Here is a 24,748-nt window from a genome sequence, read left to right as displayed (position 1 = left end):
CCAGCCCCAAATCTGCAATATCCTTTTGTTTTCCAAGAAAAGCATTACTTTTTAAAATAAATACTTTTCCTATACTGCCTCAAATCTTTTGGAGAGCAATTTTTCAGGATAAGATAAAGTTTCCAAGTTTGAGGAAGGGGCTGCTGTGTAAGAGGTCCAAGAAGAAGTCCAAGAGTGAGGCTTGTCCAGTGCCCCAAGGGTCACATCTGCCCCCTTGACAACCCCTTGGGCTCCTGCCCAGCTTGGCTCTCGGGATGTTAATATTCTATTCTTTCCAAAACAGCTCTGATAACATACTTACAGCACAGGCTTAAAGCACGAGGATGCTTCTGAAGATTAAGCCTCACATATAAGACAGTCAGCTGATGGACCAACCTCCCCCTGCAGAAGGGTGTGGAATTTTAAAGAGGTTCCTTCTATTCCCTACACTACACACGCAGCACCAAGACTGGGCCTGCGGCACCTCTTGTCCCAGGAGAGATGGGCACCCAGCCGGGAACACATGGTCCTCGAAAACCTCTTCTGGACCCTCTTCCAAACAACTGCCAAGGGCTGGATTTGATTTTTTTCCCACCCAACATCCTCTCTCTCTTGCATGTCTGCATGCAATTCCCATGCTCATGTTGGCTGTGGGCTGCCTCACACAGGATACAGCACCGGGACATGGGGCTCCAACGCTCATGCCAGGTGAACGCGAAGGGATGGCACGGTGACACCTCACAGGGTGACAGCACCCAACAAACACCCAACGTGGGAGGGCTGCCAAGGACAGGAAAAGGCCAGGCAGGAGCTCTGCAGACACACACATCACCCAGCGTCAAGCCAGACAATAAAATACCATTAAATAAGTGTATTTTTATACCCACACACTGTTTTCCTGTTGTTAACACACTTTGGAGAAAACAGACCTAAACCCAGGAAGCTTGCAGTGGAATAAAAAGCTTCTTTCACTTTTCAGTATTAGTCAAGGACAAAGGGTGGGAAATCTGAGGGAAAGAACATCACTCAGAGGTGAAGGGCCCATGTCCCACAGACACGTGTGGGAACAGGCTGGGTTATAAAACTCAGAACTGGGGCTAGTGACTAACGTGCAGACAAATCCCTGCCCTGCAGCACTGCGATGCTTTAACATCACCCTCTCACTAATTATTCCCATTTGAGTGTATCTTCAGAGCCAAAATATCTTTACTAGGCAGTTTCAGAAGTGATGTGTATAGAAAAAATATATATTAACCTAGTGAAAAATCTGCAGACCTTGATGACTTGAATTTAGTTTCCTAAATGCATACTGTAGATGGCCAAATATCCTGAACAAAACCAGATTGTATCACTTTATCAGAAGAAGCTACTGCTGTTTCATTCCTGTAGGATCACTGCTGTTTGGAGGCTTAAACAAGGCCTTTATGAGCTATTATTGAAAAATTCTAAGATGCATCTCTAAGTAATCCAGAAGGATAAATTTTATAAGAGCACAACAGCAGTGGCAACTCATGACTACTTTGACACTTGCACTATGCTCAGTTATGAACTTGATATTTAAGATAATTCATCAAAGAACAAGTTATTTCCTTTGGTGAGATTATTTCACCAAATATACACTTCCTATAAAATGAGGAAATGGTTTTATAGGGATGATTAAGAGGTCTGCAATGTTCAAAGGTGTGCTAGAGGAACATATAGCCTGGGAAGCACCACCAGCCATCCTGCTCCCTCGGAGCCTGTGATTTGAGCCAGAGGGTAACTCACTCACATCCACCTACAGCCACAGCCGAGTGCTTGCTCCTCAGTCAACATCCCCAGTTTCATGTGCACCAAAGTCTGGGCAGAGACAGCAATGCAGACACTGCATCTGCTCCTGCCCCCTCCAAATTCAGTCCTGCCATTACCACACATACACACAACACTGGAGTTGTGGGTAACTCAAACATCAGCTGTGGATTTTCCTAATCAGAAATGCTCTAGGAGCCATCATTCAGAGCTTAAAATACCCTCACAGCCACTGACAGTCACCATCAGGAGCCTAAAACACCTCTAGAGACACCATCCAGAGCCTAAAATACTCTATAGACACCAACAGCGACCACACAAAGCCTAAAATACTTCCATGGGCACTGATGCCCACCATCCAGAGCCTAAAATAGTCCTACAGCCACTATTCATCATCTGATGGCACTTTCTGCTTGTCCACAAATAAACCAAGAAGAATCTGATCCATCAGTTTTCCAACCTGATCCTAAATAAATCGCACATGGGAGTGTGCAAAGGGCAAATGGGTGTGCGGGTGGTTTGGGATGAAACTGGATTGTGGGAAAAGAAAAGGAAAAGGAAGTAGCTGGGGGTTGGAAGGGGAACTACGAAAAGATGATGTTAGGTAATTTAATGTTTATTTCCTCATTTCAGGGGTCACACTGTTGCCCATGGTGTCCATTTACCTCCACAAGACACAGACTGTGTTCTCTTAAGGCACTTGTAGGGGTGCCATGAACTTTCTGTGAACACATATTTCATACAAAAAGCAAGTTCTCATTTAAAATTTAAAATCCAAAATGGCCCAACCTAAGCTGCATCCCTTGGAGGTTGCACAGTGTTTAGCAGAGTTCCAAAAATCCTTCAGGTTCCAACATCAGCGTGAAATTCTGCACAATGGCTAAAATCTAGAGGAAAGAATTGTCCAGTTTCTCAGAGGGAACAGGGATTTAAGGAAAGCCTTGGAGACCAAGAGGCCAGCAGACCTGGTTTGGAGGGAGTGAAACCTCCGTCTGAGAAGGATTTCAAGCACTATACCCTGGAGTGGAAGATTCGACCTCACACTTCTTTCACTTGTGCCGGGACCTTCCCTTCAACCCAGACTTTCCATTTGGACTATCAGAAGGGGCCAGTCCTGCCAGAATTCCCTGGTCTCCCTGGAGAAGCACAGTGTTTGCAAGGCCCAGAGCAATGGGAGGAAATGCTGCAGTATTATGCAATTTCCTTGTGATTCATATTCAGAAATCCTCAAAACAACCAGGAACGAATCTTTCGACTTTCAGCTCAGAAGATGCACAAGCCAAAAGGGTATAAATAGATATTCTCTCAGATTTGGTAGCCCAAGTGGCTCCCCAGCCACCTGGGATGGGTTGGGAAGATACGGGCAGGAGTAGCACAGACATTCCATGTGGGTGTTTTGTAACCCTTTCATAAAAGAAAAGGGAAAATGGGCTGAAAACCAGGTTGGTGTCCAGCCATTCTGCCTGACTCAGCTGGTGCTGGGGGGTGTCCACAGCACCCCAAGTACCCTGGAGCTCCAGCAGAGCCCCTGCACAAGGCTTCACTCAGCCCAGCATTGGGAAACACGGGATGGAACTCTCATACATCCCTTTTCCCACCTGTTAATTGCCCTACAACAGAAGATCCACTTGGAACAAATCTTTCCTCTTAATGTCTTCCTCACTCGGACACCAGCGATGCACCTGATCGTGTCCCCGCACTCCAGAGCATATCCCATAGAGAGCCATATCCATGGTGCACACAGGGATGCCCAGAGTGGGGCCAGAGCCTCTGACCACCCAGGGAGACCTTCAGAGGATGGCATAAACAAGCCTGGGGAGGGGAGGACACCCCATATCCTGTCCCCGCAGCAACAGGGAAGAGGAAAGAGGAAAGATAGAAAGGAATAAAGGAGAAGAGAAGAGTGAGATGGCACAGGTATGTGCCACGCCAGGATCCTCTGCACCTGACACCCGCGCTTGGCACAGCACTGCAGAGATGCTGCGTTGGGACACAGCCCAGTAGCAGGATCCCAGCAAAGCAGGGCAGATCATGTACAAAAAGCCTATTTCCTTATTAAAAGCAGGACACCTGGCAACCTTGATGAAATCAGCCCTTGTTTCTGGCTCTGCCTTATCAACCCTGTTCTATTTTTGTCCGACAGCCAGGTTTTTGTAGTACAAGCAGGATTTTCAGAGCTAGACTACACTGTGTTGTGGTTAGAAATAACCTTCCTTGCTCTGCGAGCCAGAAGGATACCGATAGGAGTATGATCTCTCCCAGCCCACATCCCTGCAAACCTCCCTGCAGCGGCAGGGGAGGAAAAAATATGCCTTGCTTCCCAAGTGGAGAACTTGGCAGGGCAGCAGAAACCCACTGTGAAATGCTGGTTTATGTCATTCAGACGAGGCTGTTCATTTGGAAGAGGGTGGCCAGGGACCCTGGCAGCTCCTTCCTTCCTTCCTTCCTTTCCTCTCAACCTACTGTTCATCACTGTCAGAGTCATCTCCCACCTTGTGTCCCCCTTTCTGTCTCCTCCTCCTTCCTTCCAACATAAATTTCAGCTCATAACTCACACTCTGGGCCTGATTAAAAGACAAAGAAAAGAAGTCTATCAGAAGTGAAGTATCTGGGGGCTTGAATCCTCTACATGGGTCTTGCTCTCCTGTCTCTCGGAGCTGAACTAAAGGATGGTTCTAATTAAAAACAAGCCCACGTTTTATTACAAGTGCAGGCATTCCCAAGGGCCTCCGGAGCCGAGGCCGGCCGGGCTCCCTGCCAGCCAGCTGGGCTGCTTAGCTCAGCTCAGTTATATAACCCACCATGTTTGTCACCCAAGGAAACAATTACCTGGGTCAAACTAAGGGAAAAAATTACCTGGGTCAAACTGTCAGCTTCCCATGCGTAACTGCAGAAAGGGAATCCAGCAGCACCTACTCTGGGGGTTATGTGGAAGCAACAGAGCAGAGCATGTCAGATCTATGGCAGCCTCAGAATAACGCAGCTAAAGGTCAACTGCTTCAGTAAAATACATTTTTGGAATAACTAAAGCGCCTAAAGTTTCCCAGAGCAGCATTTTTAGGCAAGTCCAGAAGAGCAAACATGTTGGGATCACTCAAATGACTGATTAAAACTGAAAACTTCTATTAGTCTAAGCTTCCCCTAAGTTTTCTAGGATGCTTGAGCAACAACTTGCACATCCTCCTCCAGCAGCTCTGCCCTGGAGCCCAGCCAGCCCCAGCCAGCACACACACCCTTCCTCCTCCCAACGTCTGCTGACAAACACAGGCTCTCAACACATCAAAACCAGCCTAATTTTAAATGGCAGTGTCATCTTTATTTTTAAAATAACTGTAACGCAGCCATGCCTGGCGCTCCTCCTCTGTGAAAGAGGTTTGACACTGCCCGGGTGTTCCGAACAACGCTGGTGGCTTAGTGCCAGCACTGGTTAAACTACCACTGGCTGCTGGTTTAAACACTGTGCAGTCCTTGAGCTGAGACCACTTTCAGTCCCCCGTTTGCACAGCTGTTGGTGGGGGACACCTGGGTCAGCCACGTGGCTGAGGCTCCGGGAAAGGCAGCAGAAAGGGGACACAATTCCATCCTTCTGCTCCCAGGGAGACCCCTGTGAGCCCAGGGTGGCTGCAGAGGGTTTCTCAGAGCAGCCCTGGGACACAGCACAGGGTTCCTCCCTGGAGCTGGGAGCCAGCCCGACGGAGGCTTAAATGGTGGTTGTCCCTCTCCAAAACTGCAGCAGGATGTTTACCCCCTTCCAGACAGAACCTGAAATTCTACAAAACTAATAACCTTTCTGGGAAATCACTCACCCCAGCACGTACCCAGCACTCGCAGCTGCACAGCACTCGTGAGTAGCATTTCTACCATGTGGCATCCAACAAACACTGTTTGAGGGACAGCGTGGGACATGTCCACCTGCACGCTGGTGTGGCCTGAGCCTGCTGCCTGCTGGTTCAGGTTCCTGATCACAATCCTGCTCCTGCCAGAGCCCAGCTTCCCAGCTCCGCATAGGGATCTGCCAGAAATGGCAAATCAAGGGTGGAACAACAGAGAGACCAGAAGGACAGAAATAAGATGATTAAAACAGAGTTTCAAAGGACAGACCTTCTCTTGGGGCTGCAGCTGGGAGACGAAAAACCCCTGGGTCACGGACAGTGGTGGGGCTGCAGCAGGACAGGAAATTACTGCTTAAAACCAAATGTAAGAACCAATAAAGTAGGAAATAAAGGAAGAGGGCAGTTTTGCAACTCATTGTACAATGAAACATTCACTTTAATTTTTAATTTAAAGTAGGAAATAATACTCTTAATAGTCTATTCAAATTGGCAGGGGAGTTTGTTCTCCTAAAAACAAGCTATTCCCTGAATTTCTACATGTTTCTTGAATTGCCTGATCAAATAATTCTAAGTAGAGGTGATGAAGAGCAGAGGAAAGCAAAGCGAGTACACACTCTTTGATCTGTCACTCCAGCCAAGGCTCTGTGCCTCCCTACATTGGTGCCAGCACAGCCAAAGGGTGGACAGCAAGCTCTCACCAAACTATGCAACGAAATCCCTGGATGTAACCCCTCTGCACCCTTCCCTTAGGCTGGTTCACCTCTCCAGGCCCAGACTCACAAACAAGTTGCCACACGCAGCTGATCCGTCCTGTTCCACACACTGTGCTGCAATCCAGGTTCAATTAACCACCATTCCCCAGGAACTCTGCAAACTTAACCCACCTCTCACCACCACGCTCACCTCTGGCCTGAACCCCCAAAACCCCAAACCCATAGAGCAGCAGAGTTGGTGGGTGTCCCACAGGGGAGATGAGTGTTGTATGATGTCCTGTGGATCGTTGATGGGACCTACACTCACATCCCCATTTCTCACCCCTCTGCAAGTTTCCCTTGCGGGGTATCAGCAGTGGCACAACATGGGAGGAGACATGCAGCAGAGCCAACATCATCTGCCAAAGGGAGAGTGAAACCCAGCTGGTCTCCTGGGACCAACTGAACCCATTTTCAGGCAAAGCCAAATGTTCGTAGCCAATTTCTGCAGCACAGACCCCCAAGGAAGAGCAAGGAATGCATTAAAGAAATTATGAGGTATTCACAGGAGAGCTACTGCTCTGCTCCTGCATATCCCCAGCAACACAGCAGGAAGAAGAGGTCACAAACTTGCCAAAACTGGGTGGCACAGCACTTTTAGGTGTGTAAAAGCAATCCAGAGGGCTCTTTTCTCCTTTAAAAATCATCTAGAATGCTTCTCTCAGTACTGTTCTCTCTGTCAGCCAAGTAGCTTAAGAAAAGGACAAAACCTGCCAGCCTGCAGCCAGTGGTGACTGTGGCTGGGCGAGACGACAGCCAGTGAAGCAGCAGTTGTTGGAACCAGGAATAAAAGCCTGAAGTCAAGGCTTAAGACCTCACTGGCTTAAGTGCTTTAGAAGCAAAATAAAAGCTTATGAACTCCATGTAAAGTTACTGCTATTACAGGCTTAAATGAGTTACCAAAGAGGGGAGGGAGAGGGAGGGAACAGTGAGAAGAGCATGTGATACAAGAACTAACATGGAATGTGATGCATCATTCCATCTGAAAGCTCCAGCTGATTCTCTGAGGATCCTCTGCTACCACCTTGTCTCCAAAAAAGACTAAGCATTTTTTGGGGCAATAATCTTGAAGTCTGGGATGCAAAAATAGGCCAAGCAGAAGCTCCCCTGGGCCAGGTTGGGGCCCAGTGGGACTCACCACCAGTGTGGCTCCACCGAGGCAGTGGTGCTGCGCTGGGAGGCAGCACGGATGCTCGCAAAGCATGGAGAGACTGAGCTCCAGTTCAGGGAAAGTTCACTGGGTGAACTTAGAGATTAAGAGCAGGCAGAGCGGGGAAAAAACGTTCTGTTCAGCAAAGAGAGAGAGACAGGGAGATGAAAAAGCAACAATGGGAATGACTCAGGTCATGGAGAACGAAAAAAAAAATTTGCTATAAGAAAACAAACCCAGGCAGGACGAAGGCCATGAAAACCTGCAAGATAAAGTGTACACAATAAAAACATCTTCTCCAGAAAGCTGACAAAAACACACGTCTGTGGGATCGGGAGCGTACAAAGATCAGCATGGAAAAGGCTGTGAGGAAACAAGCTGGAGAGACAGACACAGACCCAGCCCTGAGGAGAGCGAGGGGAAGAACACGGTGATCACTCCAACACTTGTCCATGGGCTCCCCGTGCAAAGAGAACTCAGTCAAAGACACCGTCTGTACACAAAGATGCTCTGGGTGAGGATTTTTCTGCCATCTCTGACAACTTAGATGGAGTGAATTAAAAGGGTAAAGCAGATCTGCAGCTCCAGTGAGTCCCAGCCCAGTGTGAGGGGGGTTGGGAAGGGGTGTGGTGGGTGCAAGGTTGTTCCCCAGCAGCCACACGGGCGCTGGAACCAAAGTCCTTCAAGTTAATTTATTTTTTGAATGAGCCAAAATGACAGGAATGCCGAGGTTGAAAGCACTGGAGTGAGTTCAAAAGACATCATTTCCATTGGGAAATAAATCCCTCACCATTTTGTATAATTAGACAAGGAAAATGAAAAACAATTTCAGAAAGAATTCCCAGCAGCAATATCCAAGGAGGAGGCGGGACGTGCGTTGGGCAGGAATGCGGGGCTGGGCTCTGCTGTCACTGCTGGGCACACAAACACCACACAGCATCTCCAGAGCGGCAGGGGTGAAGGAGCTCCTGGACCACTGACCTGTTGTCCCACCAGGAGCGTGGCTGCAGGGTTGGGAACAGGACCACAGCATGGGGAGTTCCAGAGGCATCATCCCACCCATCACCACCAGCCTTGGTGCATGGCCAGAGCTTCTGGAGAGCCACTGCACCCAGCCCATGTGGATGAACCAACAGAGACCCTGAGTGGGAAACCCGCAGGGAAGGGAGTCCTGCCCCATGGTCCCAGGCTGGCAGTGGGTGGAGAGATGCGACCACATTGCTGCTGCTTCACTCTGCTCCTCTCACCAACCCAAACCCACCACCACCACCACAGCATGGCTCCCAGAACGGTGGCAGTGGTCAGCACTCAGTCTCAGGCTGGGGGGACATGGAGGGGCAGGGAGAGGGGAAAGACACCCACGGCTACGGAGGGAGAAGCCCAGAGACCTGACAGGTTCTGAAGATCTGTGTACCCTTCTAAAGGTCTCCTTCCCTCAGTGTACCCAGATTAAACGCTGCCATCCCAAAACTATCGGTTTCTTGTGTAGTGGCAGGAGGGAGAAGTGGCTCTGATTTGGGATTGTGCCGGGTTTCAGGGATAAAGCTGGGAAGCAAGTGCTGTCCCCACCCCAAGCAGCCCAAATGCAGGAACTGGGGGCAGGCTCAGGGGGCACGTCCCTCCCTCAGACCTCCAGTCCCCGGGACAGGGGTGAGGGGCAGCCCCAGCAACGCCGCAGAGCCTGGGAGCGTGGGGGGGTCCTGGCCCAGCCCCACGTCACAAGTGCCATGAGTGGCCGGTCTCAGCTGCCATCTAGTGGGGAGCAGCTGCAGGGCACCGACATCTCTCCAGGCTGGCACAGTCTCAGAATCATTTACGTTGGAAAAGACCTCCAAGATCATCGAGTCCAACCTGTGACGGATCCCCACCTTATCAACCAGACCAGAGCACTGAGTGCCACACCCAGTCAATCCTTTAACACCTCCAGTGGTGGTGACTCCACCACCTCCCTCGGCAGCCCCTTTCAATGCCTGACAGCCCTTCCTAGGAAGAAATTCTTCCTGATGTCCAACCTGGACCTCCCCTGGTACAGCTTAAGGTCATTTCCTCTTGTCCTGTCCCTCGTTCCCTGGGAGCAAAGCCCGACCCCCAGCTGGCTCCCCCCTCCTGTCAGGGAGTTGTAGAGAGGGATAAAGTCTCCCTTGAGCCTCCTCTTCCACTCTAGCTACAGGCTTGGCAAGAAAGCCACAACCTTACCAAAATGCTTACCTTGTTCTTTGCCACAAAACACACTGTCTAATTTGTGCCTCTCCTAATCTTGCAGCCCACCACAACCACAATCAGCCAACACAGCTTTTATTCCTGACTCAGGTTCTAAGGAAGTTTCAGAATTACTCTGGCCTCCACCATCCGCATTTGCAAACTTCATCACCAGAGGAGAAAATCCATAGGAAACTGACCTCAGTATCTTAATAAAACCAAACACCACTGACCCGTCAGGGAGTTAGCAGTTTCTCCTATTTCCAGCTTCTGTAATACCAAAGAAAACCCAAAGTCAACATAGGGGGTTTATCCAAATTAATAACAAGTGGTAAGAGTTAACGGCGCAATGAGAGTTGTCTGGAGGCTGCTCCGGCTGTGAGATACAGCATAAATCTTCTCAAGTTGTGACAAATGTCTTGGCTAATGCAGCCACATTCTATGTTTAGATCTCACTAAGATGTAATTTGACATTTGGGTTTACTTTCTTCATTATAATTAGGAAACGAACTCCAGTCCACGTTAATCTCTTCACAGCCTGAATTTGCACATGGAATTACTGCCCCCACTGTGCCAAGCCTTCCCCACACTCAACAGTAAAGTCAAAGGAAAACCAGACATCCTTTCCAGTAGGGTTCTTTGGTTACAGAAACACAGTCAAAGCATAGGATGGATATTTCTAGGAGTTTAAAGGTTAAATCCTTGTCTCTTGTTCAAGGAAATCTCTGTGGAGAGGTAACACACCACACCCTGGTGTTGTGAGATAAGAACCCAAACAGAACAGCCCACAACTCCATTTTTGATGGATGGAGGAGGATATCTGAGGACAAGGAGGTGCCTCATCTGTCAACACGCACCACCTTCGTCAGTAAAGTGCCTCTTGGATCTGTTTCCATATGGGCTGTGTTCCCATGGCTCCCACTCCACACCTGGAAGGCCAGTTTAAGCCATTAGCATTTAAGTGCCATGAAGTGTTGCATTAATGCGCAGCCACAACCCCTGACACGCTGGATGAGCAGGCTGCCCTCAGCTGATGGGCACGATAGAGAGGAACAGCAACACACAGGCGGCACGAAGACCTGCGTGTCTTTGAAGGAGTTCTCATAACCACATTCTGGAACAGGATAATCCAGGCAGTCCTGTACTGGTTGCTCCACAGCTCCTTTCACATGCACAGCATTTTGCAAGCACCCAAAATCTCTGTCTGCACCTCTACAGAGTGGCTCTGCTCTTGTGTCGCATCCTGGTAACATCCGCAGGTCAACACACAACTGGATGACCATATTCTGGCAGCTCTTGCTGCAGGTGACTGGGTTTCCCATCCCTGCAACAGCAGCTCCCAGTGGAGGTGGGCAGTGGGAAGCAGGTGAGCAGGCTTGGAGGAGGATAAGGCTCCGCTCAGACTGGGAGCAACAATGTACATTTTGCTTCTGAAGAAATGGAAAATATTATCTATTTGGTCTCCAGGTGCAACCAGAATCAAAGCAGGGGTTCATTTAAGAGGGATCAAGACAGCTGGCACCCAGAGCTGGAGAGGGTTTTCTCAGTACAGCTTTCCCAGGGCTCAAGAGTCAAGGTGGAGGAGCTGGCTGGTCATCCCAAGCAAAGGTTTCAACAGGTGATTGAAAAAGGGAGCAGAGGCTGTCACAGATTCATCGAATCATGGAATGGTTTGGATTGGAAGGGGCCTTAAAGTTCATCCAATCCTAACTCCCTGCCATTGGCAGATATCTTACACTAGACAATGCTGCTCCGAGCCATGTCCAACCTGGCCTTGAACACTTCCAGAGATGGGGCAGCCCCAGGTTCTCTGGGCAAGTGAAAATTCAAACAGAAGAGGTTCAGTCAGGGGACAAGGAGGCCGGGGAAGCAGCCAGGCTTGAGCCCATGCAGGCTGTGCCCTCTCCTCCCTTGGATGCTCTCAGGTCCCAACCAGGTAATACCCCGAGCAACCTGCTCTGAGCAGGAGGTTGGACTAGAAACCTCATGAGCTCCCATCCTACCTGAATTACGTGATGGATCTACGATTCCAGTTTGGGACCTGGCTGTAATGCACAATGCAATCCTTTCCCTGAAATGCAGGGCAGCAGCCTCCCACACCTAGCCTCCTGATCTCTGAACCGCTGCACGTTCTAAAAGCAAGTGCTTGACTAAGCCCAGCACGTGCTTTCCAGCACTCTCGGAACAACCCCATGTATCCACACCTCACCTGGCTTCAATGAACATTTTCTGTGGTAAATAAGAACCTTTCCATGGATTTGGGGGGATTTGCTCAAACCAGTATCAGGCAGTGGGCTGTGCTGGGATCTGACATCCCGTTTGCCACATGGACTCCACTCCAACTGCCAGAGCCTGACTCGAGCCTGGAGCAACGACACCCAACTCCAAACCACATGAGCTGTCATGGAACAGCCTGGGCTGCTCTGGCTCTGTGTACGGCTTCTTTCCGTGTCCTGATATGCTTTTGGCCACGCCAAGGAATGAAGGTCACAGGATGGTGTCTTGGCTGCTCGGTGGTGCCGTGTGTGCCATGGGAGAGCCCCCATGCCGAGCCAGGACGGGCCACACCAGCACCTGCACCCTCCGAGGGACCCGCTTGGAACCGGCCAACTTTTTGAGCAGGCAGGAAGGTTTGAAAACGCATTCAAAAACAAAAACTAACAACCTGCAAAACTCCAGAATCCCTTCCAGAGGTGAGGAAGCCTTTGGCAGGGCAAGAGCAAACACGGGGAACAGGGGCCACGCTCCTCCGCTCACACGAAACGTGCAATTCTCTACCAGACTGAGAAACGGCTGCCAAGGAGTCGCAGGACTCAAAAAGCCCTGGAAATCTACAGCATATTTCCTTCCACTGCTCTTTTTGCCATGTTTTCCTTTCAGCACGGCAGAGCAGCGTGTTTGTGCTGGCCAAGCCTACCCTCCTCCTCTCCACCGCACCTTCAAGCAATCCAAGCACAGGAGATACAGTATTACCTCAAATATTTAACCAAGGGATTAAACTATTCTCTTGGCAGGAGGCAGGAGCTGCCCCACAGATACAGCTCTCACACCGGCTGCCAAGTGCTGCGTGACAGTGGGATCCGCAGCAAACAATCTGCCCTGGGCTACCAGAAGCTCTCCACAATTTTCTCTGCTTTTGGGGTAATATTTCTGCTCACCGGTTCCCGGCCATCCATTGCCTCCATCCACAGCCTCCGGTCTTCTTCCGAAAGCGCCTGCATGGTGATGACACCCGGCCTGCAGAGAGAAAGGGGACGCCGTAAATAAACTGCCGGATGGAAAGTAAAATAAAATAAAATAAGCAAAGATAAATTTCCCATGAGAAGAAGAGGGAAAGAGGACAAGCTTCTTTCTAGCCAAGTTCCAGCAAATGGGGCTGAGCCCAGTCTGACCTCTCCATGGACATCCCTGCAGGTCCTGACCAGGATCAGCCAGCAAGCAGAGGACATCTCCAATGACTGACACACCTTTCCAGTGGGTTTAGTGTAAGAGCTGGATGCCAAATTCCTCCTCTGGCCCTCAGCCTTCCCTGGGCTAAGCAGGTCCATCCAGCAACAGAAGAAGGCAAGGAAGGTAACCAAGGAAGGTAACCAAGCAAGCAGGAGCCCCACACATCCCAGCCCTCCATGTCCCACCACCACCCCATGCACCAGCTCATGGAGGGGACCTTCTGCTGTGAGAAGCATTACATCCCCAGAATGTTGGTGCCAGCACAGCTGTCCCAGTGCCCTGACCCTGCCCATACCCTGCTGTCACAGGCAGCAGTGGCAGCGAGGTGATCCTGGTCTGTGCACCCCTCCAGCAGCAGGGGAGCACTGCAGGAGCCCTGGTTGCCCCAGGGTGCTGGTCCTGCCCCTGCCATCACACACACACAACAGCCCTGAGCTGCCCTGTAAATCCAGCCTCCAGAAAATGATGGCTCATTTATTGTAATGAGAAGGGGAAAGGCCTGAGCGCTGCACACACAGTACAGGAGCCAGAGGACAGCACTGGTCCCGCCCTCGCCCGAAGGCCAACGCCACCTCCACGCTCCGGAGTGGACGCTACATCCTTTCCATGCAAGGAGTTAAACCTCAATTACGTGCTCTGATAAGCACGACCAGCAAGGTCAGGATGTATTTAACACGCTGGAGAGTGTTTGCACAACCTCAGTTATGGTGCGTGTTTGCACTGTGCTCCCACGCCGTGGGCTGGCGACTCACTGCACCTCGCTTGGCTGCAACCTGTCAGGATTTCCATCTCCACATCCCAGCTCATCCCATAGCCAGCTGATCCCCACACACAGCCCGGCTACTGCTGTACCTCCTCAGCATCATGTCTTTGAACTGGGTCTCCAGCTCCTAAGGGGTGGCTGCGTCCTGCGCCACTGCTGCTCCCCCAGCAGGGCTGGGCAGAGCCCCCAGGCTCAGCCAGACAGTGAGATCTGTTCTGGGTGTCTGCTCTAGCCCTGCTGCTTCCTCACGGGCTATTTTCAGACGCATTAGCAGAGCACAGCAGCTATTCCTGCTGGAGGAGAGCAGGCAGAATCCCTGGCAACGGGGAGACACAGGCACGGCCCGAGCGTCGCGTGGCTCAGCAGGCTCGGGGGGGCTGCTGGTGCTTCTCTGCTCCTGGGGTTTCATCCACGGGAACTATGACACACCTCTGACACTGCTCTTCCCACTCATGGCAAAACACAAGGCTCCAGAATGGCAGACGAGTCAGGATCACTGCTCTGGGATACCAGGATGCCAGGGCACAAGGTGGGAAGAGTGATTAAACCTTGGAAGCTGCCAACCGCCTGCGGAGAGCAGGAGTGTTCCACAGAGTGTTCCACAGAGCACGTAGGCTCTGTTCAGAACTAAATCCTCAAAAACTGATAAAGCCTGGGAAGAGGGGTGATTTGCAACTTGCACTTCCCAAGGGTGATTCAGGAGGAGAACGTGAGCAGCACCAGCAGTCTGCAGAAGCCTTTTGGTCCTTGATAAGAGCCAGTCCTCTGTTAGAAGAGTAAACAACAACGGGGGCTTTCAAGTGGTGGGTTTGGCCCGTCTTCTATTGCTTTGTGGCACGTACAGGCAAGGAACAGAGGATTAAACCCTCTCCCTGACTCAGCTCCCCATCCAACCCACCTAGCCATTGGCTTTCAGCACGTGCAGCAGCTCAGCATTGTCCCACCAGTGGATGCCGTGTGCTCAGCCTTGCACCAAGCCCGGGTCCAAGAAAACCAGACATAATGTGCTTGATCTCTGTTAATCCCATTGGTGAGTCAGTCAATACTCACCAGCTTAGTGGTTTGGAAGTTTACTCACTTTGAAGGGAAGAGGAAACCACTTAACCATTGCCCCATCTGACAGGGAAAATGCTCCACATCCAACAGCAAATACGTTCAAAACACGGCACAAAGCTCCTTGTTGTGCAGGTACAAAGCAACTGGTACCTGGGGAGCTGAATGGTCGCTTAAGCCAGGGCTTAAGTCTGAGTTTAAGCCAAACTGCTGCTGAAGGCACAGATATCCCAGGTAGAAAGCCCTGGAAGGGCTCTTGCTCAGCTAGGGAGACACAGGAAAATAAAATATTGGGATTTATGTCTCTTTAGCCAAGACATTAAAACAAAGAATTTTAAACCCTCCATTTACACCAGAGCAGAGTACCAGCAGCGTTTGGTCCTGGTGTGGCAGTGCTGGTATCTGACGTGCCAGGTTCCCTCAGAGCAGGGCAGAGGTGATAACACGAAAATGTTTGTTCTGAGTCTGAGCAGATAACAAACAACTCCTCTGGCTTCACTTCAAAGTCAAACTTCTTTACCAGCACGAGGGGAGGGGCCGCAAAATTGAATTAAGCCAAATTTCCCTTGCAAATAGCTCTGCATTTCCTCCCCCAGTGTTTATTTGCCAGGGCACCCATTGCATCACTTTCCTGAGCAGAACCATCTTCCTGGCTGTGATAAATTTAAAATGCACCCACACATTACACCTCATTCATAATTGATGTGGCCCATGCCCACGGAGTACCCTGTGCTTACAGCCAGGTCTGATGGCTGGCGCTGGATCAGCCTCCTGCCTACACTGTCAGCATCAGCCCGCCTTGAAATACTGCCTGCAGTCAGCCTCATCCTCATGGAGTCCTCACCGAGTCTCCTGGAAGATCAACTACTTCCCAAAGTGTGTTTGTTAGATTAGGGATATCTCAGCTATCCAGCGATGGGGTAGATATCCTGCTGTGACTTACTTTTCCAAAAGATAAACAAAATGGATCTGTCCTTGTCCCCTCCCCCAACAAATCACCCTGAATACTGGGGGTCATTTATACAGATAATTATTTACACAGGTAATACACAGCAAATACACATTCTGCTGCGGGGCAGCTCCCATCCTCTCCCAAAACCTTATGTGGTAGGTACCCAGATCCACACGGAGGAGCCTGCCAATCCCAGCCAGCCCACAACAGTGGCACCGGGACAGCAGGATGCCCTCTTGGATCTGTCATCCAAGATGCACAAACAGGAGCTCTTGTGTCAAACAAGATCAAGGACCTGCTCATTCATTCCTGATCTGCATCCTGCATTTCCACCTCCAGGCACCAAACCCCTTTGCCTTCTTCTGGGATGCAAGGTGGAGATTTGGAATCAGAAGGAACCCATTTCTAAATGGAGTGGGTGCAGGAGGGTGAGACCACAGCAGAACATGGCAAACACTTCACAAGAAAGTATATTTTCAATATGCTACAATCTAAAAATGGAAGATTTTTCCATATGAGACCACACAGGAAATTTGAATTTTCTCAATATCTCAGCTTTTGTGACAAACAGCCTGGCCTTAAGGAGCTGTGACTAAGCATGCCGAGAAAATGAGAAAGTCCAATAGCTTTTCCTTCTTCCAGAAAAACAAATAAATAAGGAAAGCAATAGAAACAGATAAGAACTTCCAACTCTTATAGCAGCTTATCACAGTGAGACAATCTAAACTGCTGGATGAAAACGTGTAAGAGTAGATTCATAAGAGGGGCTGAGGGCTGAGCAGAGCCGAACGTGCAGAGGTCTTCACGGTCCCAATCTGAGCAGAGCAAGGACCCCATACAAGTCCCCACAGCCACGGGCCAGGGCACCAGCAGTCAGATGTGGACCCAAAACACAGATGAGGAAAGATGGAAATAAGGGGAAGATTGTGTTCCTGAATTCAGAAAGTCTCAGTGTCCGCGTGGAGCTTAAAGCACCATCAGTACAACAACCACCAGCACGTTCTGTGGGTCCCTGTGGCCGCTGACAAGGAAAGGAGCCTCATCCCTCATCACCAGCCCGCCTGTGACAACCCCCCAATGCTTTGTTTTAAAGGTCACTGGAAAGGCGACACTGGCAGAGGAACAAGCACAAGTTGAACTGCACGTGCTGTCCAGAGCACCGGCGAGAGCTGCGGACACCAGCAGAGGTGGGGTCCCTGCCAGCCGCCCAGTCTCAGCACAGGGAAGTGGGGAGAAGGTCCTGCCACGGTCAGGGTGGCTCTCAGAGACATGCAGACCTGTCAGGTGCTTACCCAGAGCAAGGCCAACAGTCTTCCTAGGGAAAACCATCTGGTCAGGGGAATGCTTGGCAGGTGCCTGGCAGCTCACTCACCCCAAGGCAACCACATAGCCATTGCCATGCCAATTCTTCTCTCAGGAACAGTTTCTCTGTGGAAAGGGTTGCCAAACATTGGAATGGGCTGCCCAGGGAGGTGGTGGAGTCACCACCACTGGAGATGTTCAAGGAACATGGCACTCAGTGCTCTCTGGTCTGGTTGACAAGGTAGGGATTGGTCACAGGCTGGACTCAATGATTTTGGAGGTCTTTTCCAACTTCAGTGATTCTGGGATTCTATTCTACAATCAGACTGCCCACAGAGCACAGTGCCAAGACCCCTCAGGAACAGCCCAGGGGAACGGTGGTACCTGCAGAGCTCATTGCCTTCATGAACGACCAGGAGACCAAATTCCCCATTTTGAAAACCTCCTGCTCCCATAAAAGCCAACTGGCACGTAGAAGCACTTCGCTTCTGGCCTAGAGCAGTGACCTACATTATCCTAAATGACAAAGCTTTTGTCATCAGTCAAATGAGATACTCCTCCTCCTCAGGCTCATTTTGTAAGACACTGGCTGTCATCCCTGTTTGCTTTGTTTACAACCTGATTTAATATGCAGAGACTGCAAATAAGTTTAGTTAATGAAAAAAGAGCATTAACAATAAAACACAGTATCCATCACACTGGGGGTGTATTTCAGTTAGACACTAGAACACCATTCTGGGGCTAATTTTGCTGTAACAAAGCAATAAAAAACTTGCTACAGTGAACAACAGAACTGTTTGCCAACGCCAAGGCCAGGTTGGATGGGGCCTGGAGCAACCTGGTCCAGTGGAAGGTCTCCCTGCCCATGGCAGGGGGGTGGAACAAGTTGGGCTTTAAGGTCCCTTCCAACCCAAACCATTCTGGGATTCTGTAATTCTGTGACAAGGAAGCAATGCTGTAATAACAGATTAGGCTCCAGTTTTTCATCTCAACAATGCTGAATCATCTTTACAGGAGAAAAAAACCACATTTTTCCCCCCCTAACAAGCTTAGCTGTTGCTATTTAGGGTGTTATTTATAAACTCCAGCCCTGCACCCCATGCCTGAGTACCAGCTTCCCAAAATGCAACACTGACAACAAGCTCGTTTCTGTGCGATGACTTTTTCGAGAAGGACCGGCCGAGGCTGCCACCTCCAGGCTGTACAGAGATCCAGGAGCTCCAGCTCCCGGCCCCTGTGCCCGTGTCAGCGTAGCACCGGGATCACACTGTGTCCCACAGCACCCTGCAAGTCAGCACAGACAGTCGGTGAGACACACACAACCTCGGACACAACCTGTCAGGCCAAAATGAAACAAACTGGAACTAAGCCAGTCCATGCACAGAGAGCTTAAAACACGACTGAATAGGCTTTAGGAGAGTCTGGGAAGGAAATGGACTTCATGTTGTCCCCACAGCAACAAGTGACATGAGTAACTGAGTCACACCTGCAAAAGGGGAGAAGTGCTGTAAGTCAAACCCAGTGCATATGGGAGACAGAAAAGCACCTTGGGCATGTTTGCCTTCATTGTATCCAGACTTCCTGCATGGGGCTGAGGAACAAGACATCAACTTTCTAAGTTCTCTAATAGTAGAGACAATAATAAACCACCAAAAAAAGCAGCAAACTATCCCAAAAAAACCCAGCTTGAGGTAAAAAAGCCCACAGATCAGCCTTCTGCGTTTTGTGAACACAGGCACAGCTCCAGCCAGTCCTTGGGCAAAGATACTCCATCATTCGTGGTCCCACACTTGGGTGGAGAGTGTGAGCTGAAGTTTTTGCCTCTGCTCGGGTCCTTATGCTGGAGATGATCTCCTCCAGCATGAAATGGAAAGTGATGCTTCCAGAGAGGAAAACTCCCTGCTGTCTGAGCCTGGCTGCCCTCTGGAGCAGCGGGATGGTTCTCCCAGGTGAGCCCCAGCACCTCCAGCTGCAAACAGACTCCTCCGCACCATGAGCTCCAGGTCCCCCATGTCCCCAGAGCCTCACAGTGAAGCCAGGCCAGGCCTGGCAGGGTGGTTGCAGGGTGGCACCCACACACTGCCAAGCCCCAATAACCCCAGACTGGCAAGGAAACCATTCCTTGACACACAGGGCTCTGTAAAAGAGGCCAAACCCTGAGTGCCAGGCAAGGTGAAGCTGATCTCCAGCAAACCCTGGCACTGACAGCATCACCCAATGCTCTGATGGTGCCCAGATCCATCCCAGGAAGAGGGAGACAGGTTGACCACATCACACTCTCTTTTAGACATGACAAAAACTGTTGTTTCCTCTTCTTCTTAGTTTATCTTGGGAATAATCAATATTTTAGATATCTAATTAAAAATTCTGATAACCAAAGTATGCAGAGCTACCTGTACACTGGGAAGAAACAGCCTTTTCTTTCAGGCATCCTGCTCCCCTGCCCTCTTGGACAGGAGCACATTCCTGCAGCAGGAACTTGTACATGAAAGGAGCAATTCCTTAGGTGCCGCTCCCCTGCCATGATTACATGGAGCAGGCAGATTTCTGGAGAAGCTCCTGATCCCATGCCTGGCAGGCTCCAGACATCAAGGGAAGGCTCATTTGCCTCTGAACATGCTACAGAAGAAAACTATTGTGGTGGTTCTATTCTTCTCCTCCCACTTTTAGTTTGATTTTCACATTATAAAAAAATATCCTCAGGGCAGAGGAAAAAAAAATCCCTGTGTCAGCTGAAATACTGCAGCTTTCTGGAGGAAAGCACAGTTCCAGAGAGTGGGAGGCAGCCCCGGGTTATCTTATCCCTCAGCCAACACAGGCACAGCTCCATCACCCCAACCCCTCCCTGCCATGGGCTGGCACCGAAATGCTGCCGAAGCACAGGCTGGAAAGACATCGTGGGTTTTTCCAGCATTATTCAACACCTCGGATTTCCATGAGCTGGGGTTTTTCCAAGACCTCCTGGGCATTCCTGCAGAGGGGAGGACAGCTGGACCACTGACAGGCAGAAAACTGGGAGGACACAGACACTGAGTGGCTTTGGAGTGGGCTTTTGTGAACTATGTGAACTTCCTGCAGCGAGGGAGATCCAAGGCAGTGACTAATTCCGTTTGGAATACAAACGCCAGCCTGGCTTTCCTGTTTATATACATAACCCATGCACAATGCTAATAGATATGGTAACAGGCTCCCATTCCTAGGTGCTGTAGAATGAATCCACACATATCTCTGGTTCAGCTGCTACATGAGAATTCACAGCAGGAGCATTTTACTCCTTCAGGAAAAAGAAGTGAATCGAAAGTGCCCAGAGGCACGAGCCAGACATCCATTATCTGGTGGACCAGCAACAGCCGTGCTCCAGCACAAAAGCTGACCAACACATACCCAGAGCTGGAAAGAGGCATCAAATCCCTGCCAAAACACTCACAGAGCATCTTTTCCAGACTGACAAGCATTTCCCTTCTGTGGCCGAAGCCTTGCAGAAGTGCTAAAGCAACATAGAAATCAGAGAGACTTGAGTAAACTCGGCACCTTGTAAACTTAAGCACCAACTCAATATACGGAGAGCACCTGGCTGAGAGAGAGGTGTGATTCCATGGATTAATGCTTTCCATTCACAGAGGATATGACTAAAGGAGAAGAGAGACATGGAAACTGCACAGGAAAGCCAAGTGCAGATGAGCACAGCCCTTCCCTACACACGGTCACCGTAACCCCGGGGGTGTCCTCTCGGCACTCACCGATCCACAGCTTCCACATCAAAGCAAAACCTCTTCTCGATCGAGTCTGTTTTCCGCCGCGTGCAGGATTTCAGGGTAACAGCTTCGTCTTCTCCCTGAGAAGAGACAAAATCGCAGGTGAGGCCAAGAACACCTGCCTGTCCCCAGCACCCACCGCTGTCAGTGAACAGGTTCAAACCAGGGGGGATTTGGGAACATCACCCTGTTAGAAATATCTGTTTATACCTCTGACATAAGGAGTAGTCTTTTCACTCTTGTTTGGCCCAAAACCTTTCAGGAGGAGCCTTCCCTTCAGGATGCCCTCGACCAAATCTGTGCATTAAGCATCACACAGCCCATGCTTCAGGCAGGCAGGGAATGCTGAACCACAACTTCTGGGCAAAGTCAGCTTTATTTTCCATTGCTAAATGACACACCATAGACCTGGCTGTCAGTTTTCACTCCAGGCTGCATTTTTGGCAGCATTCTGCACACAAGGACTCTTAACAGGAGCAAACATGCCTTAAAATGTTTATTATATAACAAAGCAACGACAAAATCATTCTCTCATCCAGAGAATGCCTCTCTGTGTCCAAGTTGTACTGGATTTCCACAGGCTGAGCAGCAATCCTGCAGGATCCATGTGCACTGCTGTCCTCTGCTGGAGGAAATCCTGGCTCAGCCCCTGCCAGCACAGACATTTCTCCTGCAATTGTTAAATTCCACTGATGATTCAAGAGAAAATGAATTCTAAAGGAGTTCCTGGAGACGGACACTTTTCTGTGTTCTCTGTGCTGTTCCTGATGACACCTTGGCTGACCACCCTGTTCCCTGACATCCTCATTTTTCTAGGAAATATATTTATAATCACGGAATCGTTTAAGTTGGAAAAGACCACTAAGATCACTGAGTTCAACTGTTCCTCCAGAACAGCCAAGCCCTCCAGTAACCTATGTCCACACATGCCACAACTACACATCTGTTAAATCCCACCAGGGATGATGACTCCCCCTGATTCTTACACAGAAACATCCCACCCCAACATCAGACAATCAAAACACTTTACAACACACAGTCCTACCTCAACATCTCCTCTCCCTTGCTGATCCCTTCTAAAGAGTTTGCAACCATCCAGTTGTGCCAGTCATCCTACCATGTCTCCGTGATGGCAACTATGCCACAGTTTTCCTGCTGGCTTCTAACACCTCCTGTTCCTTGCCCATGTTGCAGGACACACCACGTTTTGGGGGAAGAAGCCCTAACTCCTATGTGACCGTTCTCACGTGCTTCTGTGGTTTCTAACATATGAATAAGCCTCATGTCCTAGACAAGGAACCCAGAACAAACCCAGCTCACAGACCTGAGAGTTCTGTGCAGTGCATCTCCCCAGGGTTCAGCAGAGGCCACCTGCCCCTGGTCCTCCCAGCCTGGCCTGCTGCCAGCACCAGGCTGCTCCCACGTTGCCCAGCTCCCTGTCCAGTATTCAGGGAATGCCCCCGCTTCTATCCCACTAATATCCAGCTCCAGCCACAGCTCAAGGCACAGTCATGAGTGGCTGATACCACGTGCAGTGTCCTGTGTGACCCATGAGCCATGGGTCTCCTCCTGCAGCACCTTGGTACCTGCTCCAGCCAGATCCTGAAATTCCCTGCAGCACAGCCCCCAAGTCCCTGGGCTGCTCCACACTTGGATGCTCATGCCAGTCATCACCAACAGACCCTGTGGCCCATCCAGAGCTGCCCTGGCACAGGCAGTGTTCCATGCCAGGGTGGCACAAGTCACAAGTCCTGGGTGAGCAGCCGCACTGGCGGGGCTGGCACAGCACTGGAGTGGGGCCCTGGTACAGCACTGGAGTGGGGCCCTGGCACAGCACTGGAGTGGGGCCCTGGCACAGCACTGGAGTGGGGCCCTGGCACAGCACTGGAGTGGGGCTCATGCAAGGTGTGAGACAGGCTAAGGGTGCTGCCCGCAGCGCCTGTGCCCCAGGTGCAGGGGGAGCCCTGACATGGGAAGAGTCCAGATGAAACACTGTGCAGCCGCTGACGATTACAGGGCTGGGATATGTTAATGTTGAGCTCTAATGAAGATGCTCCAAGGCAAGAGGAAATTAATTTTAGAGGCTGCCCTCCCCCCAGCAGGAAGCCATGCGGGAGCCTGTCCAGCTCCCGAGGCGCTCCCTGGCAAGGGGATTGTGTTTGCAAACCGTCCCAGCTGGGAATACTCTGGAGGAGTCTATTGTTCCTGCAGCATAGAGGAGCAAAGCCAGTCCTGGATACAGCCCCAGGAGCAGTGGGCACACAGTGTTTGCTGGTCCCCCAGCTCCTCACATTCCCTCAGGGTTGAAGGGAGCTCCAGACTTTCCTGTGGCTCTGTCCAAAACAAAACAACTTCATTGGCCAAGTCATAGGATCATCAAAGAATCACAGAATGGTTTGGGTGGGAAGGGAACTTAAGAGTTCATCTCATTCCAATCCCCTGCCATGGGCAGAGACATGTTCCACTAGACCAGGTTGTTCAGAGCTCTATCCAACCTGGACTTGAATAAGTTACAGACACTGGGGAAGGAGCAAAATAATGAAGAGGTTCTCTTGTCCAGGTCTTAGAGCAGGAATGTGGGACTGAGAAGCAGGCACTCATGGCGCTGTAGTGTGGTGGGTTCACATGGCAAACAAAGATCTCTGAGCTTTGGGGGGGCTTTCTGTCTTTTTTCTTTCTCAAACAAGGTGACAAGTTAATTCCCTATGTGGCACCTGTTCAGTCTGGAATGAATATGCCCCACTTCACTGCATTTGTGTCACCTTGCTATAAAGGTGACAGAGTCTGGCTCCCAGGAGAGCCTGCAGCCAGCAGTGCTGTGCGTTTCCCAGCAGAGCCCCGGGACACCATCCTGCTCCATGCCAGCACTCACCCCTTTTCCTCCTGATTTCTGGTCAAACGGTACCATCGTGATCCGCTTCGATTCCCTCTGGTACGTGCAGTAATGCTTCACCCAGGAAGTCCCAAAGTGACCTACAGAGCAAATGTAGGTTTTATTCCCAGAACCAGTGCCCTCCCATTAACAACCTGCTATGCTTAATGATCATTTAACATAACACATTCCTGTACCTACAGTTTCCAGTTGGATTAAGTGTTATTACCCTCCTTCTATTCAGGGGAAAGACTTTTATGAGGCACTGGCAGTAATTCTCCCTACCAGAGAGAACCCGGCTCCCACATTCCCACCTTAACATCCCACCCATTGGGCCAATCCCTTTCTTTCAAGGATTGTGCACCTGCTGAACCAGCCTTCGTGTCCTACACCCTGACAAACCCCTTCCCCAGACTCCCACCCACCGCATTCCCCATCAGGCAGTTCCGCCACCCCAACACCTACGCTTCTCCTGCACGTAGAGATAACCCTCCATCGTGTAAGGGCTGATGTTTTTGTGCTCGTGAGGATTCTCCTTCATCTTCTTCATCAAAGCTTCAACCTCTGATCTTGTTCCTTCAAAACGGTTTCTTGTCTGCAAATTAAAACAGGAATGTCTTCTCCAGTGCATGGACCCACAGAGGGCTCTGCAGTACGGAAGAACCACAAGGGGTGGGACTTCAGCTGGGTCCTTACAGCCATGTGGGAAATGGGACAGGGGAGCCCACTGACAACAACAGGACAGGTTTGCTTCCTGGGCCTGGATTTAAGCTAAGGGAAAAATATTATCATAACTGGCAAGGGCTTCCAGTACTTTAAGTGGGCTTACAAAAAAGAGGGAGATTGACCTTTTACATGAGGAAATAGTGATAGCACAAGGAGGAATGAATTTAAACTAAA

General features: G+C 50.3%; 1 protein-coding gene across 3 annotated transcripts in view; it reads right to left on the bottom strand.

Annotated features, from left to right (window-relative positions):
* ARHGAP26 (Rho GTPase activating protein 26) overlaps nt 1–24,748 on the bottom strand; it is a 113,471-nt gene that overhangs the window by 62,906 nt on the left and 25,817 nt on the right. For all 3 annotated transcript variants that reach the window (XM_027718573.2, XM_027718574.2, XM_027718575.2), the window contains exons 8-11: nt 24,314–24,443; nt 23,849–23,949; nt 20,962–21,056; nt 12,860–12,938 (exon numbers count right to left, since the gene is read on the bottom strand). In XM_027718573.2, the coding sequence (XP_027574374.1) occupies nt 12,860–12,938; nt 20,962–21,056; nt 23,849–23,949; nt 24,314–24,443 (405 nt within the window). The remainder of the gene's footprint in view (nt 1–12,859; nt 12,939–20,961; nt 21,057–23,848; nt 23,950–24,313; nt 24,444–24,748) is intronic.

This window comes from Pipra filicauda, unplaced genomic scaffold, assembly GCF_003945595.2.
Source record: "Pipra filicauda isolate LSUMZ 115617 unplaced genomic scaffold, ASM394559v2 scaffold3_size10097308_pilon, whole genome shotgun sequence".
NCBI classification, from domain to species: Eukaryota; Metazoa; Chordata; class Aves; order Passeriformes; family Pipridae; genus Pipra; species Pipra filicauda.
The sequence above is the reverse complement of the archived record's forward strand: the minus strand, read 5'-3'. Positions and strand labels throughout refer to the sequence as shown.